The sequence below is a fragment of the Scyliorhinus canicula genome, chromosome 9 (assembly GCF_902713615.1).
Source record: "Scyliorhinus canicula chromosome 9, sScyCan1.1, whole genome shotgun sequence".
Lineage (NCBI taxonomy): Eukaryota > Metazoa > Chordata > Chondrichthyes > Carcharhiniformes > Scyliorhinidae > Scyliorhinus > Scyliorhinus canicula.
This window is the reverse complement of record NC_052154.1, coordinates 68,952,570-68,976,693: the sequence shown is the minus strand read 5'-3', so window position 1 is coordinate 68,976,693 and position 24,124 is coordinate 68,952,570. Positions and strand designations below refer to the sequence as shown.

Here is a 24,124-nt window from a genome sequence, read left to right as displayed (position 1 = left end):
ATGCAGTGAATTTCTAATTCTTCTTGATGTTTAATCAGAAAACGTAATAAATCAGGCAGCCTCCAACCCAAAGAACTGAACATTTGACAAACAAGAATGAAACAATGACCCCTTAATCATTCAGATAGCAATGATAAAGAAAATCAAAAGCAGTTACTTCCCCGTAACTGTGGGACTAGGGGGGGGGGGGAACTTTCTGGAATTTCCTATTCATGGTTGTGATTACTTTTGAACTTAGTCAAACAATTCAGTGTAAAAATTTCAATTTGTTTACTTTTACATAGTTGAAAACACATTTAATTCAACCACAGTGATGCACTTGCTCCATTGGTTCTGTTACAGGTTGTATGTGAAAACTGAGCCATACAGGGTTTCAGGTACTTGATTCTTAGGGTGACCATTGTAGTGCTCCAATTCTGGTACTTGGCTCCTGGGCTCTGCAGAGAAACTCCTACTTCTGGCGCCTCTCCAGTGACTCTTCCCAGATTGTCAATGCTGACCGATGATGGCGTCAAGCTTGGCTGTTGTACATTCGTACATTGTTCACAAATTAACAATGACCATCTGGGAAGCCTGAAGATGAGTTACTGCTAAGCACCAAAGAATTCTTATAACAATTGCCCTTTCACAGATAGTAGCGGATTCCAATTAGTGGCCAGAGCTAATGGGAAGTTCTACTATGTGGTAAAAAAAACCCAAGGTAACCGAGCAGAAAGCTACCCTTGTACTGTTTTGCTTCCATGATTTCATACCATAAAAATATCAGGAATTACCAAATGACAAATAAGCATGGTTTCAATCAAGTAATTAACATTTACCAATTGTACTTTCTTATATCGAAGTGATTAAAGAAAAAAAATTAAGTTTGATCAGCCATCTCTCAGAATAGGTAAAATTGAATGTGCTTTTGACACTTAACTCAGGTAAGTTTCATCAGGAATTTGGGGCAGGCCTGGATGAATCTGGAAATGGTTCAGGGAGGTTAAAGGAGGCAACAGATTGTGAAGCAAGACTTCTAAGCTTGAGGAATTGATTTTTTCCAGATTGGCTTTCAACCCTGTCTTCAGACAGAAATGGGTGGTGGGTGTGGGTGCTTGTGTTGGAGGCTTCAAACTGGAACACTGTACTGGAAGAGAGGTCTGCACCCTTTGAATCTATCCTTTTTCATTCACAGACTCCTGTTAAGGCCATCTTGAGCTATATGAAGCGTTTTGAGAGCAAATTGCTACATTAATAGTGATTTGCAAGTGTAAGTAGATGAAATGGTGCCCGGCGTGGTAAATTTCTGTTGGAGTTTTAACCTTGTTGTCAAATATAGTCTCTGGAAGCAGAATGACTCTGCACAGTTTATGACAGGTTTAAATATAATACCAGACAACATTAATAAAGAGAAAAATATAACTCCATTACCACAGAAATGCTTTATTTCCATATAAAACATTACATAGATGGGTTACATCAAGTAACTTGAGAAATTTTGACAAGAGGTGTCCACAGGACTATAAATAATACAAGGCCAGGGTAACCGCATGCCTTTCAAACATTAAGCACTGTACACATACAAACACTGCAGGTACAGAAGTAACCTCACAGAAGTATAGACAAGTGAAACAAAGGAATTTGGACACAAATAGTAACTGAGTTTAACAGATGCTACATGTAATATGCCCAACTTCAAAAAGACTTGGCATTCACTGCTTCAAAAGTGATACTTTAAAGACAACAGCTGATAAAAGCTCAGCATTTGTAGAGTGAATTATGGAATAATTGGTGTGGATGGAAATTAGGGGCTCAAACTTAGGAATTCAGACAAATGTCATTTGGTAGTACAGAATTTGAGCATTGCTGAAAAAAGACATCTTGTCAAAGCTTTTCATCTTGTACTCAACAGGGCAATTGCAAGAATACTAGTGTCAGGGGAAATAATGCTTTTGGCAATACCTTGACCAGGGTTAAGCTGTCTAGTTTGACAATCCTTGGCAGTTAACTATCAGTTACCATCAACTGGTGCATTCTCCATGGCAATGCCTCCACCAATCAGTCCACTTTCCAACCAATCAGCATCCTCTTCTCATACAGTATAAAGTTGTTGTTGCTTCTCCTGACATTGGTATTCTTGTCATTGTCCTGATGAGCGCAAGCTGAAAAGCTTTGACAAACTTTTTTTCCGTAATCCTCAAGTTCAGATAAGATCAGACAAGCATAAATTACAGACAATAACATTTTCCCACTTATTCATGATGTGCACCCAAACACCACAGATATGGAGTTTTAACATTTTCTTACACTCCTGAGCTGGGCATGCCAAGTTTAGTTTTGAGGTATTATGCTGGATGGGAAAATTCAACCAGAGCTAATTTACAGATTAACATGGTTTGGTTACTACATGTGTGTAAATAGTTTTGGAATATGTCCAACCAAAAGCAATGCCATAGGAATTTTCGCTGACTCAGCATTGTGCTTTCTATGTTTCCTCCATAGCAGTTATGCCATTAAATTCCTTTCGGCAATATTTTCCCCCTCTTTAGATAGGCTAAACATTAGTTACAACATAGACACTTCATGGGAGGCTGAGCTCAAAAATAATAGTATTGAGATGGAATCATGAAAAAGAATGATCAACACGTAAAACTAAAATAGGATAGAACTCCAGGTCTGAATGATGTGCACCCATGCAATCTCAAGAAAGCGAGAGAATAGTTAGCAGAGGCACTAGGTATAAATAATACACATAAATCAACATCCATAGGAAAGGACAGGTGGACAGCTGGTGTTGTGCCTACATTCAAAAAGGGATGTGGGGAGTGGGGTGCTAAAATAGACCTCAGTCCCTTGGATTAGGGAAGCAAAATGTTGTCAGGGTATGAGCTCTGGATCACTATCCAGCAGCCTGAGTGTGGACACCAACTGTGAAATCTGCAGTTAAATAGCCAGGTTCACATGAAAAATGGACACCACAATCTCATCCTTTGAAAAGGCAGCAAAAGTTTTTCTCTTTCCGGTGAAAAGTGGAAATAAGGGAACATATGACTCGTCCGAATGGGCAGTAAAGAATCATCACGTGTTTGGCCAGGAACATTGATGTTTGCATTTCCACAAAGGTCAACTTCACTTTAGTTATACACTTGCCTTTCTTTCATTAAAGGCAGCTCCAGGTACACAGATGCAAGCAACTCTCAATTACTTTGCATATAAGCCTAGCCCAAAGTGCACTGTGGATTGATGAGCCTGGAAATTTTATTTAAACAGAACCTGCTCTTGTGCCCACATACACATCACAGGCAGGGAGGCTGTTTCCTTCCTTTGGAGAAGAGTATGAAGCAGTGGAAAGACATGCAGGTTGATTAACAGTTTGAAAGGCTGCAATGTGAATTCTACTTACTACCAGTTGATACGGTGATTAGTCCTATCTAGTGGGAGGGTTTTACAGGCTCCCATAAACCCACTCAAACCCAAGAATTCCATAGGAATTCAACCAGAGCTTAGGTCACGACTCATAAGGAATGGAGTGGATTTCAAAGTTTGCACCTTCTGATCCTACCAGTAAGTCAAAGGTTCAGTCCAAAGAGCAGGGATCACTGGATAACAATCGGGAATAGAACCCACCCACAACTTTTCCATTCCCTCCCCACAAACCACACTATGTCTCTCCCAAAGCCTGGACATACACAGGTCATTGACATGACTTTTCAACTCTCCATAGATCACTGCTCAAACCTTGGTCCTTCATGGTCTGAATGGCTCTGTGCCACAGTATACAGCTGATCCATCGAGTCACATTGCAGAGTGCCTGACCGTGTAAGTGTATCAATGAGCTAGATTATGTTATTAAGCCTTTTAGTTTTTAAATGTTGTGCTGATATTTCAATTGTATTTAATAGCAAAAGTCTTCCTGTTACTATCTTTTCTTTCAAACTATAAATATTTCTGACATCAAGTTAGAAATATCTGGAAAAGCTAATGCTGGCTGCAAAATATATTGATGAAATTAGCCATATTATTCACAGCTACCGCTCAAATTGAAAGTTGCAATTATGTCAATGGAGTCAAAAGCTCAGAGCTGCCATTTTATAATCGTTTTCAAGAATTGGAACAAAAAGCTCTTAGCTGCAAACTCATCTCATTGGACGCCAATAATATCCTGGAATATTTGACAAGCACATTGCTTAAACTGAAGTGAAGTGAAGAGATCAGTTAGTAGCTGGGCCATGGGAATAGTGCGGGCACAGAGCTGTACGGTCACTGTTCATGTGGAGGATTATTACCAGCACAATCAGGTCAAAGGCACTGCCTCCCATGTTGCAATTTCCAGGTAATTCAATTCAATATCCAAAAGCTCAGTTAACACTCGGTTTAGTATGATTCCCTCATTAGAACTGATGGTCCTTCACAGTCATTGTTGACCAGCAAGAAAAAAGGGGAGAAGAACAGAGAAATCAACAGTCCAGATACATGAAATGCTTCATGTTCACGAAGACAAAAGTGATGGGATCAATAACCTGTGAACCGATTTCAAAACGTTGAACTGAGATGTGAAGAGTTCTGTATACTTTGCAAAAGACCCTGTGGTCAACCATGTGAAACCAATGGGTAAATTGGCCCCTGAACAAAAGCCAAATAAAGGGAAGTATCTAGCAGGAAACCTAGAAAGATAGCTACCGCCTGAAATTTGTTTCAGTGTTCAGACCAGAGATCTAAAAAATATTGGCTGGGGCAGGGACTGAAGCATGATTATTTGACACCCGTGTTGAATTTGGTTTGCAGCATTTTATGACTGTAACTTTGACTTTGTGTGCAGACCTCTAAGGAAATATTAACAGATGTTTTTTGGGGGGGGGGCGATGGGGATGAACCCCCCCCCCCCAACCACACACACACACCCTCCCCGTCACTCAAGTCTTACTTTCTGACAGATAGTTATCCAAAGGGAAAGTGCATTATACTTGCTGAGGGTTTTGTAAGAACATATAGTGACAGAAATAGGGTATTAATGAGCCACATTCACCCCCCCTATTGCTCCGGTTTCAATGTTCAGAAATATCAAATAATTAACGTTATTAAATGAACCTTTCAAATACTGCCAGCTAAAAGAAACATGCAATCTAACAGTCCCTTCAGTTGACCATCATTTGAGGTGGTGAACAATTGTCCTCTCATGCACACAGCTGGGATTACACCCAAACTAGAATGGAGTCAGTAACCCACCCTGCATCCTTTCTCCAATCTTCCACCGATGCCAGAACAATGTGGCGTTAAGCATTTTGTTTCCCTGAGGTGAAGGCCTGTCAGAAGTCAGTCATATTCCGAACCAATAGTAATACTGAGATCTTCTCCCAAAATATGCGTTTCATGAAACCATTTATTCGTGTCCAGCACAACTAAAAGGAAGAGGAAAGCAAAGTTACAATAGCCAAGCTATTTCAATCTGTACCACTGGCTTATTTATTTAACAGGGTGTAATAGTTAGAACAACATTACAGCTAATTGCCCAGGGATTCTGTGCAGCATGCAAGGTCTAGAGACTATGTGTATCTATGCAGGCGCTGTACAATAATTGCAATTTATCACCTGCGACATAGATCAACTTCTTGATGCCCTGGAAAATGATCAATAGAATACAAAGTACAGTCTTTCTGCCAGATCCTCCCTACAATAAAAATGAACTGGAATATGCAAATGCCTGCACTTATTTGGATAATGACATCTTGATATTCCTTTTTAAAACCTAACCAAGTAACTCACCTCCTCTCGACTCATGAAAGCCTGTCCACCATCTACAAGGCACAAGTCAGGAATGTGATGGAATACTCTTGACTGGATGAGAGCAGCTCTAAACAACACTCAAGAAGCTCGATACCATCCAGGCAAAGCAGCCCGCTTGGCAGGAAACCCATCCACCACCTTAAACATTCACTCCTTCCATTTCATCCACTATCCGAAACATTCATTCCCTCCAAAGTGGCAATAGTGTGTACCATCTATAAGATGCACTGCAGCACCTTACCAAGGCTCCTTCGGCAGCACCTTCCAAACTCGTCCCCGTTACCACCTAAAAGGACAAGGGCAGGAGATGCATAGGAACACTACCCACCACCTGCAAGTTCCCCTCCAAATAATACACCATCCTCACTCAGAACCATATCACCACAGGGCAGCATGGTGGCACAGTGGTTAGCACTGCTGTCTCACAGCATTGAGGCCCCGGTTCACTGTCATTATGGAGTTTGCACATGCTCCCAGTGTCTGCATGGGTCTCACCCCCAGAGCAGAATGATTGGCCATGCTAAATTGCCCCTTAATTGGAAAACTAAAAGGAAAAAAACTATACGCATGACTGTGTGGCAAGATTTAACTCCAACTCAATCTAGAAGTTTGATGATACGTCTGTGGTGGGCCGTATCTCAAACAACGACGAATCAGACTACAGGAGGGAGATAAATCACTTGGTTGCATGGTGTACCGAAAACAACCTCTCTCTAAATGTTGGAAAGACCAAGGAACTGATCATTGACTTCAGGCAGCGCAGCACGACACACACGCTCCCGTCTGCATCAATGGCTCAGAAGTGGAGATGGTTGATAGCTTTAAGTTCCTGGAGGTCACCATCACCAACAGTCTGTCCTGGTCCACTCATGTTGATGCAACAGTCAAGAAAGCCCAACGACGTCTCTACTTCCTACGGAAGCTACATAAATTTGGCATGTCTGCATCGACTCTCACAAACTTCTACAGATGTGTGATAGAGAGCATCCTATCCGGCTGCATCACAGCCTGGTATTGCAACTGCTCGGTCCAGGATCGCAAGAAACTGCAGACGATGGTGAACTCAGCCACACAACATCACACAAACTTGCCACCCCCACATTGATTCTGTATACACCTCTCGCTGTCTCAGGAAGGCTGACAGCATTATCAGAGACCCCTCCCACCCAGGCATTGCCTTCTTCCAGACCCTTCCATCAGGCAGAAAGTACAGAAGTCTGAAGACCTGCACATCCAGACATAGGAACAGCTTCTTCCTCACAGCTACAAGACTCCTCAACGACTCCCCTTCGGATTGATCTGTTCCTTGTAAGAACACTATTCACGACGCTCTATGCTGCTCTTGCTCATGTATTTGCTTTGTCTGGCCCCTTGTTCCGCATTGTAAGCAATCACTGTTTTGTCGATGTGCCATTTGTCAATGTTCCCTGTTGATTATTCTTGTGTCTACTACATACGTACTGTGTACGTTCCTCGGCCGCAGAAAAATACTTTTCACTGTACTTTGGTACACGTGACAATAAATCAAGTCAAAAAATCAAAATCAAATCAAATGTCACTGGTCAACATTATGGAGTTCCCGAACAGCATTGTGGGTGCACCTACACCACATGGACTGCAGCAATTCAAGAATGTAGCTCATCATCGTCTCAAGGATGATCAGGGATGGACAATAAATGCTGACCTAGCCAGCTATGCATACATCCCGGAAAAATTAAACAAAGAAACATAATTGAAGTTTAATTTATTTAAGCGCTTTGTTCTAAACACCTTAAGAGTTCAAATCGAGCACGGAAACCAACAGCTCTACGGCGAATCCTTTGTTCTTCAGTATTACTCTTCATTCCATCAAAGCACATCAGTAAAAGTGTATCAGTGACCATATGATTAGAAACCCAAATCTCGAGGGTGAAATTTGCCCTGAGGGGATCAGTACAAGGGCTTTTCAGGCGGTGGCAGCCTTTTCTGGACTTCCTGACGGAGAGGTAGGGAAATAGGCCGATAGCAGCAGCAACCCCCGGGGGGGGGGGGGGGGGGGGGGGAGGAGAAGATTGGGGGGAGGGAGAACTGTGCACATGGGTTTGTGGAGGGTGCTATCTCTCTCTTTTTTGTTTTTTTCTTTTTCTTTGTTTTTGTTCTTTCCTTTTGTTTGAAGTTGCTCTTGAAGCTTGGGGGGGGGGGGGGGGGGGGGGGGGTTATTGTTCATGTGGTGTTACCGCGGTTGTATGTTAAGATGTTTATATTTTGTAAAAATTTCAATAAAAATTATTTTAAAAAAAGAAACCCAAATCTCAAATTGTTTGCTTCCTCCAACTATCGTGTATTCACTTGAGTTAACAGGAATAAAAAGCTAAAATAATTAGTGAGTAACTTTGTACTCACATATTTACACATTTTCAGCCAAGTGATTTTGAGGCGGGCATACTGAATAACTTCAACTGAATAACTTAGAGAAATTAACTGTTGCACTCAATTCATGTTGCTGCTAAATCCACGGTTCAATGTTTCAGTCTAAAAATAATGGGGGACTTCAGAAGTCTATAAATGAGAATAACACAAGCACTCTACAGTTACTGAACCGCCTAATTAGTGATTTTCCTGACAGCAAATCTGACAAATTACATTGTGGCATTGATCTAATAATGTGTGCAGGGAGAGTGAAGGAGTCCTTTAGATGCAACTGCTACTAGGAACAACTGTAGTGAATAGAGGCATCATTAAACAAACTAGAAATCACAGCTCTCTGGATTTTTCTTTCTGATACGTGATCATCATAAACAGGAGTTCACTGTGAAGTGGCCGTACACCACTGAGTAACACCAAATGTTTGTCCAGTAAAGATCTCTGGTGGAGACCTAATAGGTTTTTGGGACTTCCAGTCAAAACTTCTTCAAATCTGTATTTCTCAGTTACAATGTAAATAATCCGTCGAAAAGGAAGTCTGCACTTATGGTGCACAAATGGCTTTCTAAATGTGCTGTTTGGTATAAGCTTCCCAGCAACAGTAAATTGTCATATTACGTATCAGTTGAAACCATAGGACATTTATCGTATAAAGTTGTATAAACATCTGAGCATATAGGGGCTTCAAAAAGAACAGTACCAAAACTCTTTAACACTAAATTCTTGTATGTCAGAAAGAAAGAACTTGCATTTACACAGAGATTTCAACAATCTGCGGACATGAGAAAGAGCTATCCAGCCAGTGAGATACTTTTGAAGTGTATTTGCTGTTGTGGTGTAGGAAATATAGCATTACAAATTTACTGGTTAAGGGAGAACTATTAGCCTGGGTACCATGAGAACTCCCCTGCTCTTCTTTGAATATTGTTCCAGGATTTTTTTTAGATCAACTTGCATGGACAGATGGGACCTCAATTTAATGTCTCATCATGAAAGACAGTATATCCAATACCGAAAATTTGCATTTTTATAGCACCTTTAACATAGTAAAATGTCCAACGGTGCTTTGCAGGAGTGTTAGCAGAAAAAAATGATTACTGAGATGCATAGAGAATTTAGGACAGATGGCCAGAAGCTTGGTCATAGTGATAGTTCGTAAGGAGCAATTTAAAGTCATGCGAAGTAGAGAGGCTTAGGGAGGTAACTCCAGAATTTAGGGGGAAGCAGCTGCAGGCACAGTCGGCAATTGTAGAATGATGAAAATGGAGGGGGTGGAAAAGAATTGGAGGGCAGAGATCTCGAAGATTTACAGGGCCAGAGATGAGAAGAGCCAAGGCCATGGAGGGATATCAACACACAGATGCAGACTGGAACCAATGGGGATGAAGTAAACATGGGTGAGGATGAATGGAGCTTGGTGCAAGTTGGAATACAGGCAGGAGAGTATTGCTTGAGCCCAAGTGTATGGACGGTGGAAAGTGGGAGGCTGACCAGGGGAGGATTGGAATACTTGAGTCCAGAGTGAACAAATTCATGGATGAGAGTTTCAGCAGCAGGTGGGCTGAGGCAGAGATGGAAATTCACCATATCAAAGGTGGAAGTGGCAGCCTTGGGAATAGAGAGGACATGGGGTTAGAAGTTCAGTTTACGACTTCCGGTTGCGGCTATGACCAGCTAAGTCGCACGTTTGGCTGCTCCTGTTAGGAAGGTGTTTTCGGGCCGATTGGAGGGCCCCTAACGGCGCTGGAACGGCAATTCCCGGTGGGGGAAGGTTCCCAGAGGAGAACCCCGTCAAATTTATGGTCGTCACCCGAAGTGGGGCAGGAAAAAAAGCGGCAGCAGCTCCCCGAAAAAAGCAGGGGAAGAAATCCAAAATGGCGGCCGGCGGCGCACCCGAGGACTGGAGGAAATGGGCGGAGGAGCAGCAGACCGCTCTCCTGCGCTTCTTCACGGAGCTGAAAGTGGAGCTGCTGGAGTCGATGAACGCGACGACCACCAGGCTGATGGGGGCACAGGCGACCCAAGAGGCGTCAATTCGGGAGCTGCAGCAGGAGATGACTGTGAGGGAGGAGGAGGCCACGGTCCTCGTGGGAAAGGTGGAGGTGCACGAGGCACTCCACCTGAGATGGCAAAACCGATTGGAGGAGATGGATACCCGCATGAGGCGGAAAAACCTGAGGATCCTGGGCCTGGCAGAAGGGCTGGAGGGGTCGGACCTCCAGGGGTATGTGGCAGAAATGCTGGGCTCACTGATGGGGGCAGGGGCCGTCCCTTCGCCCCTGGAATTGGAGGAGGCCTACAGAGTAATGGCCAGGAAGCCAAGAGCAAACGAACCCCCGAGGGCGGTGCTGGTTCGGTTCCAGCGATTCAGTGACCGGGAGAGGGTGCTGAGGTGGGCCAAGAGAGAGAGGAGCAGCAAATGGGAGAACTCGACGGTGAGGATCTTTCAGGACTGGAGTGCGGAGGTGGCAAAGCGGCGGGCCCGGTTCAACCGGACGAAGGCGGTGCTGCATGCCAAGAGAATTAGATTCGGGATGCTGCAGCCAGCACGCTTGTGGGTGACCTACAAGGACCAGCACCACTATTTCGAGTCCCCGGAGGAGGCGTGGGCCTTTGTCCAGGAAGAAAAGCCGGACTCGAACTAGAACCAGGGGATACGTGGCGGCCGTTGCCGCTCTGGTACTTTAAGCTGGACACGTGGCTTTCTGTTGGTTGGATTTTCACTTGGCCGTATTTTTGGACCCTTTTTGTTCTCTATACCAGTTTTTTCTCTCTTTTTCCTGTTACTTATAATGTTATGGTGGGGGGGGGGGGGGGGGGGGGGGGGGGGAGTGCCGGGGGTATGTGTTCCTTGTGGGGTTTTTGGTTGTTTTGTATTTATCAGTGGGAGATCGGGGACGGGGGTGGAACTGAAGATGGAGGGGCGGGGAGGGGCAGGGCGAAAGCGCGGGCTTTCCTCTGGTTTCCCGCGCACGGGGCAGAGGAGGGAGGGGGGTGGGAGTAAGGGGCGTGGTCAGCAATGGCTCCCTTTCCCGCGCTGGAGCGGGGTCAAGGAGGGGTGGTAAGGGGGGGACGTCCCCCATGCCGGGAGGAGCCGGAGTGTGGCAGGGGCAGCCGGGTCAGCGTAAACCAGCTGACTCACGGAAGTACTATGGAGGGTGCGTCGCGGCTAGGAAGGGTCCTAGCCTAGGGGAGGGGGGGGGGGGGGGGGGGGAGGGGGAGGGGGGAAGGGGGGGGCCACCGGGTTGCTGCTGAAAAGGCCAGGGAGGAGAAGTTGAGGACTGGAGGGGTGGGGGGGGGGGGGGGGCCATCGCCATGGGGAGCGGGTCAGAAAGGGAGGGCTGACCCGGGGCGAGCAGGAGACAGGATATGGCTAGTCGGCGGGGGAAAGGGGCGGGCTGCCCTTCGACCCGCCTGATCACTTGGAATGTGAGGGGGCTGAATGGGCCGGTCAAGAGAACGAGAGTAATCTCGCATTTGAAGGGGCTGAAGGCGGATGTAGCAATGCTACAAGAGACCCATTTGAAGGTGGCGGACCAGGTCCGCCTGAGAAGGGGGTGGGTGGGACAAGTGTTCCACTCAGGACTGGACGCAAAGAACCGAGGGGTGGCGATCCTGGTAGGGAAGAGGGTGTCGTTCGTGGCGGCGGAGGTGGTGGCGGATAAAGAGGGTAGATATGTCATGGTGAAGGGTAGGCTGCAGGGGGAGAAAGTGGTGATGGTTAATGTGTATGCCCCGAATTGGGACGACGCTGGCTTCATGAGGCGCCTACTGGGCCTCATTCCGGACCTGGAGGCAGGGGGCCTGATCATGGGGGGGGACTTCAACACAGTGCTGGACCCCGTGTTGGACAGATCGAGTTCAAGGACGAGTAGGAGGCCGGCAGCGGCAGAAGTGTTAAAGGGGTTTATGGAGCAGATGGGAGGGGTGGACCCCTGGAGGTTTGGGAGGCCGAGGGCGAGGGAGTATTTCTTTTTCTCCCATGTCCACAGAGTCTATTCTAGAATTGACTTTTTTGTATTAAGCAGGGGACTGATCCCGAAAGTACGGGAAGTGGAGTACTCGGCCATAGCGGTCTCAGACCACGCGCCACACTGGGTAGATTTGGAAATGGGAGAGGTGCGAGACCAGCGTCCGCTGTGGCGTCTGGATGTGGGGTTGCTGGCGGATGAGGAGGTGTATAAGAGGGTCCGGAAGAGCATTGAGAGATATCTGGACATTAATGACACGGGGGAGGTGCAGGTGGGGATGGTATGGGAGGCCCTGAAGGCGGTGATCCGGGGGGAGCTGATCTCCATACGGGCACATAGGGAAAGGAGGGAGAGACAGGAGAGGGAGAGGCTGGTGGGGGAGCTTCTGGACGTGGATAGGAAATATGCGGAGGCACCAGAGGAGGGGCTGCTGGGGGAACGGCGTAGTTTGCAGGCTAAGTTTGACCTGTTGACCACCAGAAAGGCGGAGACACAGTGGAGAAGGGCGCAGGGCGCGATTTATGAGTATGGGGAGAAGGCGAGTAGGATGCTGGCGCATCAGCTCCGCAAGCGGGATGCGGCTAGAGAAATTGGGGGAGTGAGGGAGAGGGGTGGGAACATAGTGCAGAAGGGGCCAGAAGTAAATGGGGTTTTCAGAGACTTCTATAAGGAGCTGTATCGGTCAGAGCCGTCGACGAGGGGAGGGGGGATGGAGGGCTTCTTGAACAAACTGAGGTTCCCCAAGGTCCAAGAGGAGCTGGTAGAGGGGCTGGGGGCGCAGATAGGGCTAGAGGAGCTAGTCAAGGGGATTGGGCATATGCAGTCGGGGAAGGCGCCGGGGCCAGACGGGTTCCCGGTGGAATTTTACAAAAAATATGCGGATCTGGTGGGCCCTGTGCTGGTGCGAGCCTTCAACGAGGCATGGGAGGGGGGGGCTCTGCCCCCGACAATGTCGCAGGCACTGATCTCTCTGATCTTGAAGCGGGATAAGGACCCCGTGCAGTGTGGGTCATATAGGCCTATCTCGCTCCTGAATGTGGATGCCAAGCTGCTGGCAAAGATCCTGGCTACCAGGATAGAGGATTGTGTGCCAGGGGTGATACACGAGGACCAGACGGGTTTTGTGAAAGGGCGGCAGCTTAATACGAACGTGCGGAGACTGCTAAACGTCATCATGATGCCGGCAGTGGAGGGGGAGGCGGAGATAGTGGTGGCATTGGACGCGGAGAAAGCATTTGATAGGGTGGAGTGGAAGTACCTGTGGGAGACGCTGGAGCGGTTTGGATTTGGGGAGGGATTTATTAAATGGGTGAAGCTGCTCTATTCGGCCCCGACGGCAAGTGTAGTGACGAATGGTAGGAGATCGGAGTATTTTGGGCTCCACCGGGGGACCAGACAGGGGTGCCCCTTGTCCCCCCTGCTCTTCGCACTGGCAATTGAACCGTTGGCGATGGCACTGAGGGGCTCAGGGGGGTGGAGAGGGCTGACAAGGGGCGGGGAGGAGCACCGGGTATCGCTATACGCGGACGACCTGCTGCTATACGTGGCAGACCCAGAAGGGGGAATGCCGGAGGTGATGGAACTGCTAGCAGAATTCGGGGACTTTTCGGGGTATAAGCTAAACTTGGGTAAGAGTGAGGTATTTGTGATACACCCAGGGGACCAGGAAGAGGGAATCGGGAGACTCCCGTTGAAGAGAGCAGGAAAGAGTTTTAGATATTTAGGGGTGCAGGTGGCAAGGAACTGGGGGACTCTCCACAAGTTGAACTTCTCTAGGCTAGTGGAACAGATGGAGGAGGAATTTAAAAGGTGGGACATGGTGCCGCTGTCGCTGGCGGGCAGAGTGCAGTCCGTTAAAATGACGGTCCTCCCAAGGTTTTTGTTTTTATTTCAGTGCTTGCCCATCTTGCTCCCTAGGGCCTTCTTCAAAAAGGTGACGAGCAGCATCATGAGCTACGTGTGGGCGCACGGCACCCCAAGGGTGAGGAGGGTCTTCTTGGAGCGGAGTAGGGAGAGTGGAGGGCTGGCATTACCCAACCTTTCGGGGTATTACTGGGCGGCTAATGTGTCGATGGTGCGCAAGTGGATGATGGAAGGGGAGGGGACAGCTTGGAAACGAATGGAGAGGGCGTCCTGTGGCAACATAAGCCTGGGGGCCCTAGTAACGGCGCCATGGCCGCTCCCTCCCACGAGGTACACCACGAGCCCGGTGGTGGCGGCCACCCTCAAGATCTGGGGGCAGTGGAGGCGACACAGGGGGGAAGTGGGAGGTCTGATGGAGGCACCGTTAAGAGGGAACCATAGATTCATCCCGGGGAACATGGACGGGGGATTTCAGAGCTGGCACAGGGTGGGTATCAGGCAGCTGAAGGATCTGTTTGTAGATGGGAGGTTTGCGAGCCTGAGAGAGCTGGAGGAGAAATTCGGGCTCCCCCGGGAAACATGTTTAGACATTTGCAGGTGAAGGCATTTGCTAGACGCCAGGTGGAAGGGTTTCCCTTGCTCCCCAGTAGGGGGGCGAGCGATAGGGTGCTCTCGGGGGTCTGGGTCGGAGGGGGGAAGATATCGGACATATACAAAGTAATGCAGGAGGCGGAGGAGGCATCAGTAGAGGAGCTGAAAGCCAAGTGGGAGGGGGAGCTGGGAGAGCAGATAGAGGATGGGACATGGGCGGATGCCCTGGAGAGGGTTAATTCTTCCTCCTCGTGTGCGAGGCTTAGCCTCATTCAATTTAAGGTGCTACATAGAGCCCATATGACGGGGACAAGGATGAGTCGGTTCTTTGGGGGTGAGGATAGATGTGTCAGGTGTTCGGGAAGCCCAGCGAACCATGTCCATATGTTTTGGGCATGTCCGGCACTGGAGGAGTTCTGGAAGGGGGTGGCAAGGACGGTGTCGAGGGTGGTGGGATCCAGGGTCAAACCAGGATGGGGACTAGCGATCTTTGGGGTTGGGGTGGAGCCGGGGGTACAGGAGGCGAGAGAGGCCGGAATATTGGCCTTTGCGTCCCTAGTTGCGCGAAGAAGGATACTGATACAGTGGAAGGACGCGAGGCCTCCAAGCGTGGAAACTTGGATTAATGACATGGCAAGCTTTATCCAGTTGGAAAGGGTCAAATTCGCCCTGAGAGGGTCGGTACAAGGGTTCTTCAGGCGGGTGGCAGCCTTTCCTCGACTTTTTGGCTCAAAGATAGGGTGCAGAGGTCGCAGCAGCAGCAACCCGGGGGGGGGGGGGGGGGGGGGGGGGGGGGCAACAACGGGTGTGGTGGGTTATTTAAGGTTGTAATGCGGACAAATTTGTTCGCAGTTCATGTTTGATGTTAATTGTTGCTTTGTTTGTTTTTTGGGGGGGGGGGAGGGGGGGGGGGGAGGGACAGCGCGCGCGGGGGGTCGGGCGGGGGGGGGATATCTGTTAAGAGGGAATCTTGTGTAATAGTCTATGGTTAGGGGGGGTAAATATTTTCATGTAAAAAAAATCTCTTCAATAAAAATTATTTAAAAAAAAACAAATATAAAAAAAGAAGTTCAGTTTACTATCAAATAGGTCACCACAGTTGCAGATCCTTTAGCTCAGCCTCAGACAGTGGTCAGGAAGGGGGGGGGGGGGGAACTGGTGTTCAGGGAATGGCGTTTGCAGCATGGTTTGAAGGCAATTATTTCAGTCTTCCCACTTATTAATTAATGGACGTTTCTGGTCATGTAATGCCAGATAGGAGAGAAACAGTGTGACAAATCAGAGGTGGAGGGTTTGGTAAGTGGTGCCGAGGTAGAGCTTGGTCTGTATTCATGTGACATTTGTCTATGTTTTTGGATAATGTCGCAGTTTGCTTTTTCGGCTGGATTTTCTGAGTGTTCCACCTGATTCCACTTCAAGGCATAAAGTCCCATGTCATATACTTTGTGTAGAATTTGACTGGTAACCAGGCAACAAAACAAGTTTACTTTAGTCTTTATCTCTTAGGCTAGACAAACCGCAGCAGACTTGTTGAACACCAATAATTCCCTCCAAGGCAAACCAGGAAGGATATTCTAGTTAAATGATATTCTTTCTTTCCCCTGCAATCTTCCCCAGTATGATGGGCAACTGAAAGCAAGGCTGGAATCAACCAAGTACCAACACCGTCACCAATAAATGCAAACATTGTGAAGCTGGTCACATTTTTGTCTAGCTCCCAACTTACACAAACATTTGTGCGTATAACTCCCATAATGGAACGGCGGTGCAGTGGTAGCACTACTACCTCATGGCGCCAAGGACCTGGGTTCGGTCCAGGCCCCGGGTCACTGTCTCTGTTTGCACCTTCTCCCTGTGTCTGCGTAGGTCTCACCCCCATAACCCAAAGTTGTGCAGGATAGGTGGATATGAAACGCTAAATTGCCCCTTAATTGGAAAAAACATGAATTGGGTACTTTAAATTTACAAAAAAAATAAAGTTTAACTAGTGGGAAAGGAAAGAATCTCTGGTTCTGACAAAACATGACTGGCTGTAGAAGGTAACACTACATCAGTAAACCCAGAACAGCCGGGGGGAGGAGCGATTGGAGCTATATCTCCTAAAATGTTCTCTCCTGTCCTAGTGTGTCACTTGTGGATCAATTAACTTGCAACCTGCACATCTGCAGTGATATAGTACATGGGGTAAGGGGAAACACAAAACCATATCCCCCACCCTATTAATTATTTTTCAGTTTGGTCGCTCAGTGGGCAGTCTGAAAATTCAGGCAAGGAACTGAGAATTAAGAAACGAGTGCACCTGACTTTAAAACAAAATTCATTTATAATAATTTGAAAGTGGAAATCATATAGGAAAAGCTTAAAAGTGTTTGGATAAAGACATACAATAATGATCTGGATAAAGGCATCACGGAATAGTCTGCAGGTTTATTGGATGAAACCAGGATGTGTGGGATTTGGGTCCTGTCTGCCAGCAGATCCACACACATTGGGGGAATTGGAATTGGGCCCCTGCCTGGCAGATCACTTTCAAATCAATAACAGCAGAAAGCATTTGGGCTGAGGTTGTGTATTCAAGGTTCAGAATGTCCAATTCACCTAACAAGCACATCTTTCAGGACTTGTGGGAGGGAGCCAGAGCACCCAGAGGAAACACACGCAGACACAGGGAGAACATGCAGACTCCATACAGTGACCCAAGCTGGGAATCGAACCCAGGTCCCTGGCACTGTGAAACAACAGTGCTAACCACTGTGTTACCATTGTCCAACCCTAATTGCCCTTGGAAATGGTGGCGGTGAGCAGCCTTCTTGTGTGAACAGATGCTTCTCTGACTGTAGAATGTTCAGTGGGGTTCCCTGGTGGTCACTATTAGGATCACTGCTTCCCTGTATAAACAAACTGGATTTAGGCATTAATTGCACAATTTTGAAGTTTGTGGGCGATATAATTTTACAAAAATTGACAATGTAGTAAATAGTGAAGATATTAACAGACTTCAGGAGGACATGTAAAATGGGCAGACATATGGCAGATGCAATTTAATGTGGGTGTATGTGAAGTAATGCATTTTGGGAATGATCAGCATGTATAGACACTACAATGTCTAGATTTATGCTATTTTGAGGGAAGTGCAAAAACAGAGCGACCTGGGGGTGCACATTCACATATCTTTGAAAGTGATAGGACATGCTGATAAGGCAGTAAAGAAAGCACGGAACATTTTTGTCAACTGAGAAATTGAATAGAAAAAAACCCAAAGAAGTCTTGCTAAACAATTAAAAGTAACTGGTTAGCCACAGCTGGAGTATTATATACAATTCTGGATTATTTTAGGAAGGATACTACTGACGAAGCTGACCATTATGGTACCAGAGACATGGGATTTCAGTTATATGGAGAGACTGGAGAAGCTCCTGACAACAGTGGTGATGGTAAGGGGGAAGCAAATAGAAGTGCTCAAAATTGTTAAAGGTCTTGATCGACTGGCAGGAAGGTCAGTAACCAAAGAACACAGATTTAAGATAACTGCTAAAGAACCAGAGGCAAGGATATTTTATTTATTTATTTTTACACAGCAAGATTTGGAATACACTGCAAGAAAAGTCAGTGGAAACAGATGAAATAGGATTTTACAAAAGAGAATTACAGAAATACTTGAAGGGGAAGTCAGGAGGAATTGGTTCCTCTGGCAAATGGGTCAGAAACCAGAGGTCACAGATATAAAAGAGTTAAAGGTGAAATGAAGCAAAGTATTATTAAAATTTTAACATACTACCTGAAAAGGTGGTGGAATCACATTCCATGGGAACTTTCAAAAGGCAACTGGACATGTTACTTGAAGAGAATTAATTTGTAGAGTAAAGGAACTAAATTGGTCAGCTTTTCAAAGCATCAATACAGATATGACAGTCTGAATAGCCACCTTCTGTGCTAAAGGATTAGGTTTAGTATAAATTAGGAAAGAATTTGATGCTAGCTGCCAGGAAGTAACACCACCCAGAAAATAATTGATCTTTGGAATAGGCTGCCTATACATGTGACGAGTGTGGACTCACTAAAAGCCTTTAAAGGGATTTGAACAAGGTGGTGGACAATATCAGGTATCAAAATCTCTTGGAGCTGTCTCTTGGATTGCATTTTTTGGAGAGGGGTTTCCCAAACGTTTTTGCCCCCTCGACATTGGCACAAAACTTTCATTCCGGCTGTGTCTCTCTCCCAGGAGATTGTGCGTCTCCAAGGGTGGGTTAATTTACCTGGAGGTTGTGGTATAATCGGGATGGGACCTGGTGGATGGGTTGACTGATTTTATTCAGCCTTTTTTGCATGTTCCCAAGTAAAAAGATTAAATATACTATAATGCAATAACAGAGAGTGCACTCCAAGTTGCACTGAAATAATTCTCTTGCAGGAACAGTACAGTACCGCACATAGTCAATTAAAAAATTGACAATTACTAATTGATGCAATGATTTCTCTTTTTGTTTTAAAAGTACCATAACTTAGAAACAATTTACTTGAAATGCAACACGGTCTGGGTTTTGCTCTGTTGGATTTTTTAAAATAACAATTCATATTGTTCAACTAGTACATGACACAGGCTCTTGAATAAATGCAATTTTTTTTCTAATGAATCTCTGTTTATAGCAGCAGTACACCATGTTTATTTTGTAAATGATGAAAGTTCCATGATTTGTGTGCCAAGGCATGGCTGTATGTGTGATATTATAAATAAAAGTTAAGCTCCAGTTTAGTATTTTGTTGCATTCTTCAGGTGCCTTCTAAAATAATAGTGGTGTCCTGGGACCAAATGTTTCAGCCATCTGTCATGCGATTGGTACCTTTGCTTTGCATGATACACATGGGTTAATGGTTGACTAGTAATGTGTTATTCTATAATAGTACAGGTTTGGCTCAGTGCCTGTGGCTTTTCAAACTGTACTATCTTTAACAAGCAGAGAAACGCCCACTTAACACTTAAAAACATCAGGCCTTTCCTACATGCACTAACAAATACTTGACTGCAGTTCCACTACAATCAATGAGCTGAATTCCTGATGAACTTGGATTCTTTGTTGGCCTCTGTGCTATTGAGGTTCTCTCTTCAATTAACCATCTATAGGATCCAACTAGATTGACTATCAATTATTTAAATATATGTTATTCAATTTTTTTTTTTGCCCCTTCCTCTATTAAAGCAGTGTCTCACACTGGGTTATTTTTGCTACAATGCCCACGGTCCTTCTTCACCCATTGTTGATGGTGTGCAACAAAATAGGGAGAGATAGAATTGCCCACGACACGGGGCATCTACACATACTTCTCAGTGGGGGGGGGGGGGGGGGGGGGTCCAAACACAAGGACATTTCCAACCATTTTCTTGTCTTCCTTGCCACTCACAATTGTCTAGCTCCTTCTAAGTACACATTCTGGGGAAAAGCTCTCCAAGGTTACTCATACTTTCAAACTCACAAGTGCCTGACCCATCATTCATTGAATATCATAGAATTTACAGTGCAGAAGGAGGCCATTTGGCCCATCAAGTCTGCACCAGCACCTGGAAAGAACACCCTAACCAAGCCCACACCACCACCCCACCCTGTAACACAGTAACCCCACCTGACCTTCTTTTGGACACCAAGGACAATTTAGCATGGCCAGTCCACCTAACCTGCACTGCGGACTGTGGGAGGAAACCGGAGCACCCAGAGGAAACCCACGCAGATGCGGGGAGAACGTGCAGTCTCCGCACAGACAGTGACCCAAGCCAGGAATCGAACCCGAGACTCTGGAGCTGTGAAGCGACTGTGCGACCGTGCCACTCACAACAGTGGAAATTATTTCTGCCCTCCTCCTCCTCTTCATGTTTCCTCCAATCGGTTAATTCACAACAAATTTAACGAAGGATTAAATCTGGACATTGTCATGGTGTAACCGCCTTTGGATTTCATAGATATCATAGAATTTACAGTGCAGAAGGAGGCCATTCGGCCCATCAAGTCTGCACCGGCTCTTGGAAAGAGCACCCTACCCAAGGTCAACACCTCCACCGTATCCCCATAACCCAGTAACCCCACCCAACACTAAGGGCAATTTTGGACACTAAGGGCAATTTATCATGGCCAATCCACCTAACCTGCACATCTTTGGACTGTGGGAGGAAACCGGAGCACCCGGAGGAAACCCACGCACACACGGGGAGGATGTGCAGACGCCACACAGACAGTGACCCAAGCCGGAATTGAACCTGGGACCCTGGAGCTGTGAAGCAATTGTGCTATCCACAAGGCTACCGCGCTGCCCTTAAATTTGATTTAATCTGACACTTTTTTTTGATTTTTAATAAAATTAGAGTACCCAATTATTTTTTTCCACTTAAGGGGCAATTTAGCATGGCCAATCCACCTACCCTGCACATCTTTGGGTTGTGGGGGTGAGACTCCCGCAGACATGGGGGGAATGGGCAAACGTCACACGGACACGGGATCGAACGCGGGTCCTCAGCGTTGTGAGACAGCAGTGCTAACCACTGCGCCACCGTGCCACCCTCTATTGTGAAACTTCTACATCCTATAATGGTTGAGAGACATTTTAAAAAAGCAAAATCTGAAATATAACTTGTCCTGGTTTTAAGATCACAAAGGGTACTTTATTTCTTCTTTCCACAATCACTCTGTACAAGGTAAACATGGCCTGTTTAGTTGGGGGTCCAGCTGTAAAATTTAGTTCAAAATATTAGACTCTGTCAGAAGACGATGGTATAAAATGATTCCATTGTTCAGAAACTATCTGAAATGACTCGGTGCACACACAATCAGATCTCCTGTCTGTTGTGGTCATTTGATCTCCAACCCAACAATAAATGTGCAATTCAAATATAATGCCGCATTGAGGGACCAGCTAACACCACTGACAGACTGCCTTTATTTTTGATGCACAAAGTGAATTATCCAGTATTAAACTCCAATAGCTCACTGGGCTGGTTTTCAATAGCAGTTCAACCACTGTCAAAGCGAGGCTTGGGACACAGCCAATCGAAATTCAGCGTGCACATTAATCCCTGACTGACAACTGATTGCATAATACTAAATTGTAATGTTCCGTTTCCAAGCAGCACAGAGTGTTTGGTGACAAGCCTGAATTGTTTAATGCAATCAGATACAAGTATAGTCCTGTGGGAACCCTGGACTCAATGTATAATCTTGGTCCCGAAGAATAAGACTGTAAAATTTAGCTGTAACGTGAAGTTTAGGAGTCATCACTTCTTTCCAATGTTATAAATATTTGGGAGAGTTGCGAGTGTGTATATAGTACTTACTGATCTGCCCAGGGTACACAATGGCTTCCAGAGAAGAACATTCGTAATAGCATTCTGCTGGAGGTTCTAGTTTCCAGTGTTTGATGCCTCTGATTTGGGCCTGCCATGAGGGATTATCAACATCATCAATCTAAAAGGAAAAAAAAAGTTACTAAATCATTTTAACATCAAATGTAAGGAACGCATATGGTTAAAGTTCAACGGTCATGATCTGTACGTAGTAACAGGTCAGATAGCTTAAGATGATAGGCTTGGACTCGGCCTATATTTGTAATGTGAGGCAGGTGAAGGAAAATAAACTTGTGTGATGTATTCATAATCTGCATGTTTGGAATTATTGAAACCTAAAACGGCTTCAGAAAGTGCAATTTGGGTGTGAAGGCCAAAACTGACTCAAACACAGCTAAGCAAACCACCCCCACTCTTCCAGTGGTGTCAGTCTAGGCTCCAACTCCACAGTCAGGTTTCATTTGCGTAATAACTGCTTCAGACCAACAGCTGTACTGTAAAAACCCACTAAAACCCATTCCCTAAACAAATATTATAGAACTGGGGAATTAAAGAGACAGCTTCATATTCACCTTCAAGATGAAGCTCTTTCATATGAGCATACGAATTAGGAGGAGTGGGACATTCGACTTCTCGAGCCTGCTCTGCCATTTGATAACTTCATGATGTGGAGATGCCGGCGCTGGACTGGGGCGAGCACAGGTGAACCACCTGAGGAAGGAGCTGTGCTCTGAAAGCTAGTGATTCGAAACAAACCTGTTGGACTTTAACCTGGTGTTGTAAGACTTCTGTGATAAATTCACGGCTGATACGATTGTCGCTTCAAACTCTCCTTTCCTGCCTATCCCTTTGACTCCTTTTTCCTATTTCCACTTAACCTTTCTGTATGGCAGTTTTAAATCTTAAAACCAGCAATATAATTAAATGAGCTTCATACAAGGACACAATTAGAATGTCTTAAAATGATTTAAAATGTCAATTCCAGCATTCCTATTCTATAGTCATTTTAGTGATGGAGCAAAAGGGAAAGAAAAATCTGAACCCTAAATGGAGCTCTCGGAGCCTGCTACTGAATTTCATCAGGGGCAGTCTTCAATGAGAGTCATTGATTGGGGTGCACCACAGCTGCAGTTCGGGTTCCCTGAAAGACCCCACTTGTGCCAATTTCCTGCACAAAGGCTCCAATGTGGAAACGGCTGAGGAGTGCCCAATGCTGGGTGGGCTACGGGATCTGTGATGAGGAAGTGGTTTTTAAGGTAGTGCATTGGGTCCATTCCTGTTGCCACCAGGTCTTTGCTGTTATTCCTTCCCACGGTGGTCTTAGTCATATAGGCTGGTGTGATGGGAGGCGAGCAGCAGGTGGATTGGTAAGGTCCTTGTGAGGTGGCAGACTTCAGTTGATGTAAATCAGGCTGTATAACCGTACAACAGAACCCATTTTCTTTTAAAGGCAAAGTATGCTTAAATTCCAGTGCCACACACCTGCAGAGGACCTGGAAGGCCAGAACAGGTTGCTCCAGGTCTTGTTTTGTCTCTCTTGGATTGGAGCATGCTATGACATTGTTGGACTCGGAGAACCAAGTTGTATTATTTGCATAACCAAATTGATCAGCTTAAAGGTTGTTATGACAAAAACCACACTGCATGGACCATAAGTGGAATTACAGTCACCAAATTAACAATCCTTTATTGTAAATAACCACTAAATAGGCACTGAATATAAAAAAATAGGGAAGAGATGCTGAATTTGTGCAAGACATTGGTTAAGGCACAGAATAGAGTATTTTGTGCAGGAGGTTATTTCAGCCCTGGAAACAAATACAGCAATGAATCAAAAGATTAATACCAGGAATTAAATATTTGAGGAAGTTCAAAAAATTATGGCTTTTTACAAATTCGGACAAAGAAGGTTGAGACGGGGCCTAACAAAGGGTTTTAAAAATCATGAAAGGTTTGAGAGCGGTAGAAAACTTATTCCCATTGATTGATGAATCAATAACAAATGCAACAGTCAGGACTATCATTAGTTAGAAGAATGAAGGGGAAATGTAAAATAATGTTTTGCTCATAGAGGGGTTATTGAAATATAAAAACAAGTGGCTATTGAGACAGGACACAGTCACCGTTGAAAAGAAAAATGGCTTAGTATTTGAAATGGAAAATTATAAAAGGGAAACAGGGAAAGGGAAGAGAACCAGGATTAGAA

At 45.7% G+C, this 24,124-nt stretch overlaps 1 protein-coding gene across 3 annotated transcripts in view; it reads right to left on the bottom strand.

The window, feature by feature from the left end:
- Positions 1-1,402: 1,402 nt before the first annotated feature.
- The window catches only part of LOC119971389, a 33,308-nt gene continuing 10,586 nt past the window's right edge, over positions 1,403-24,124 (bottom strand). For all 3 annotated transcript variants that reach the window (XM_038806857.1, XM_038806856.1, XM_038806858.1), the window contains exons 3-4: positions 21,910-22,039; positions 1,403-5,378 (exon numbers count right to left, since the gene is read on the bottom strand). In XM_038806857.1, the coding sequence (XP_038662785.1) occupies positions 5,293-5,378; positions 21,910-22,039 (216 nt within the window). In that variant the 3' untranslated portion in view covers positions 1,403-5,292. The remainder of the gene's footprint in view (positions 5,379-21,909; positions 22,040-24,124) is intronic.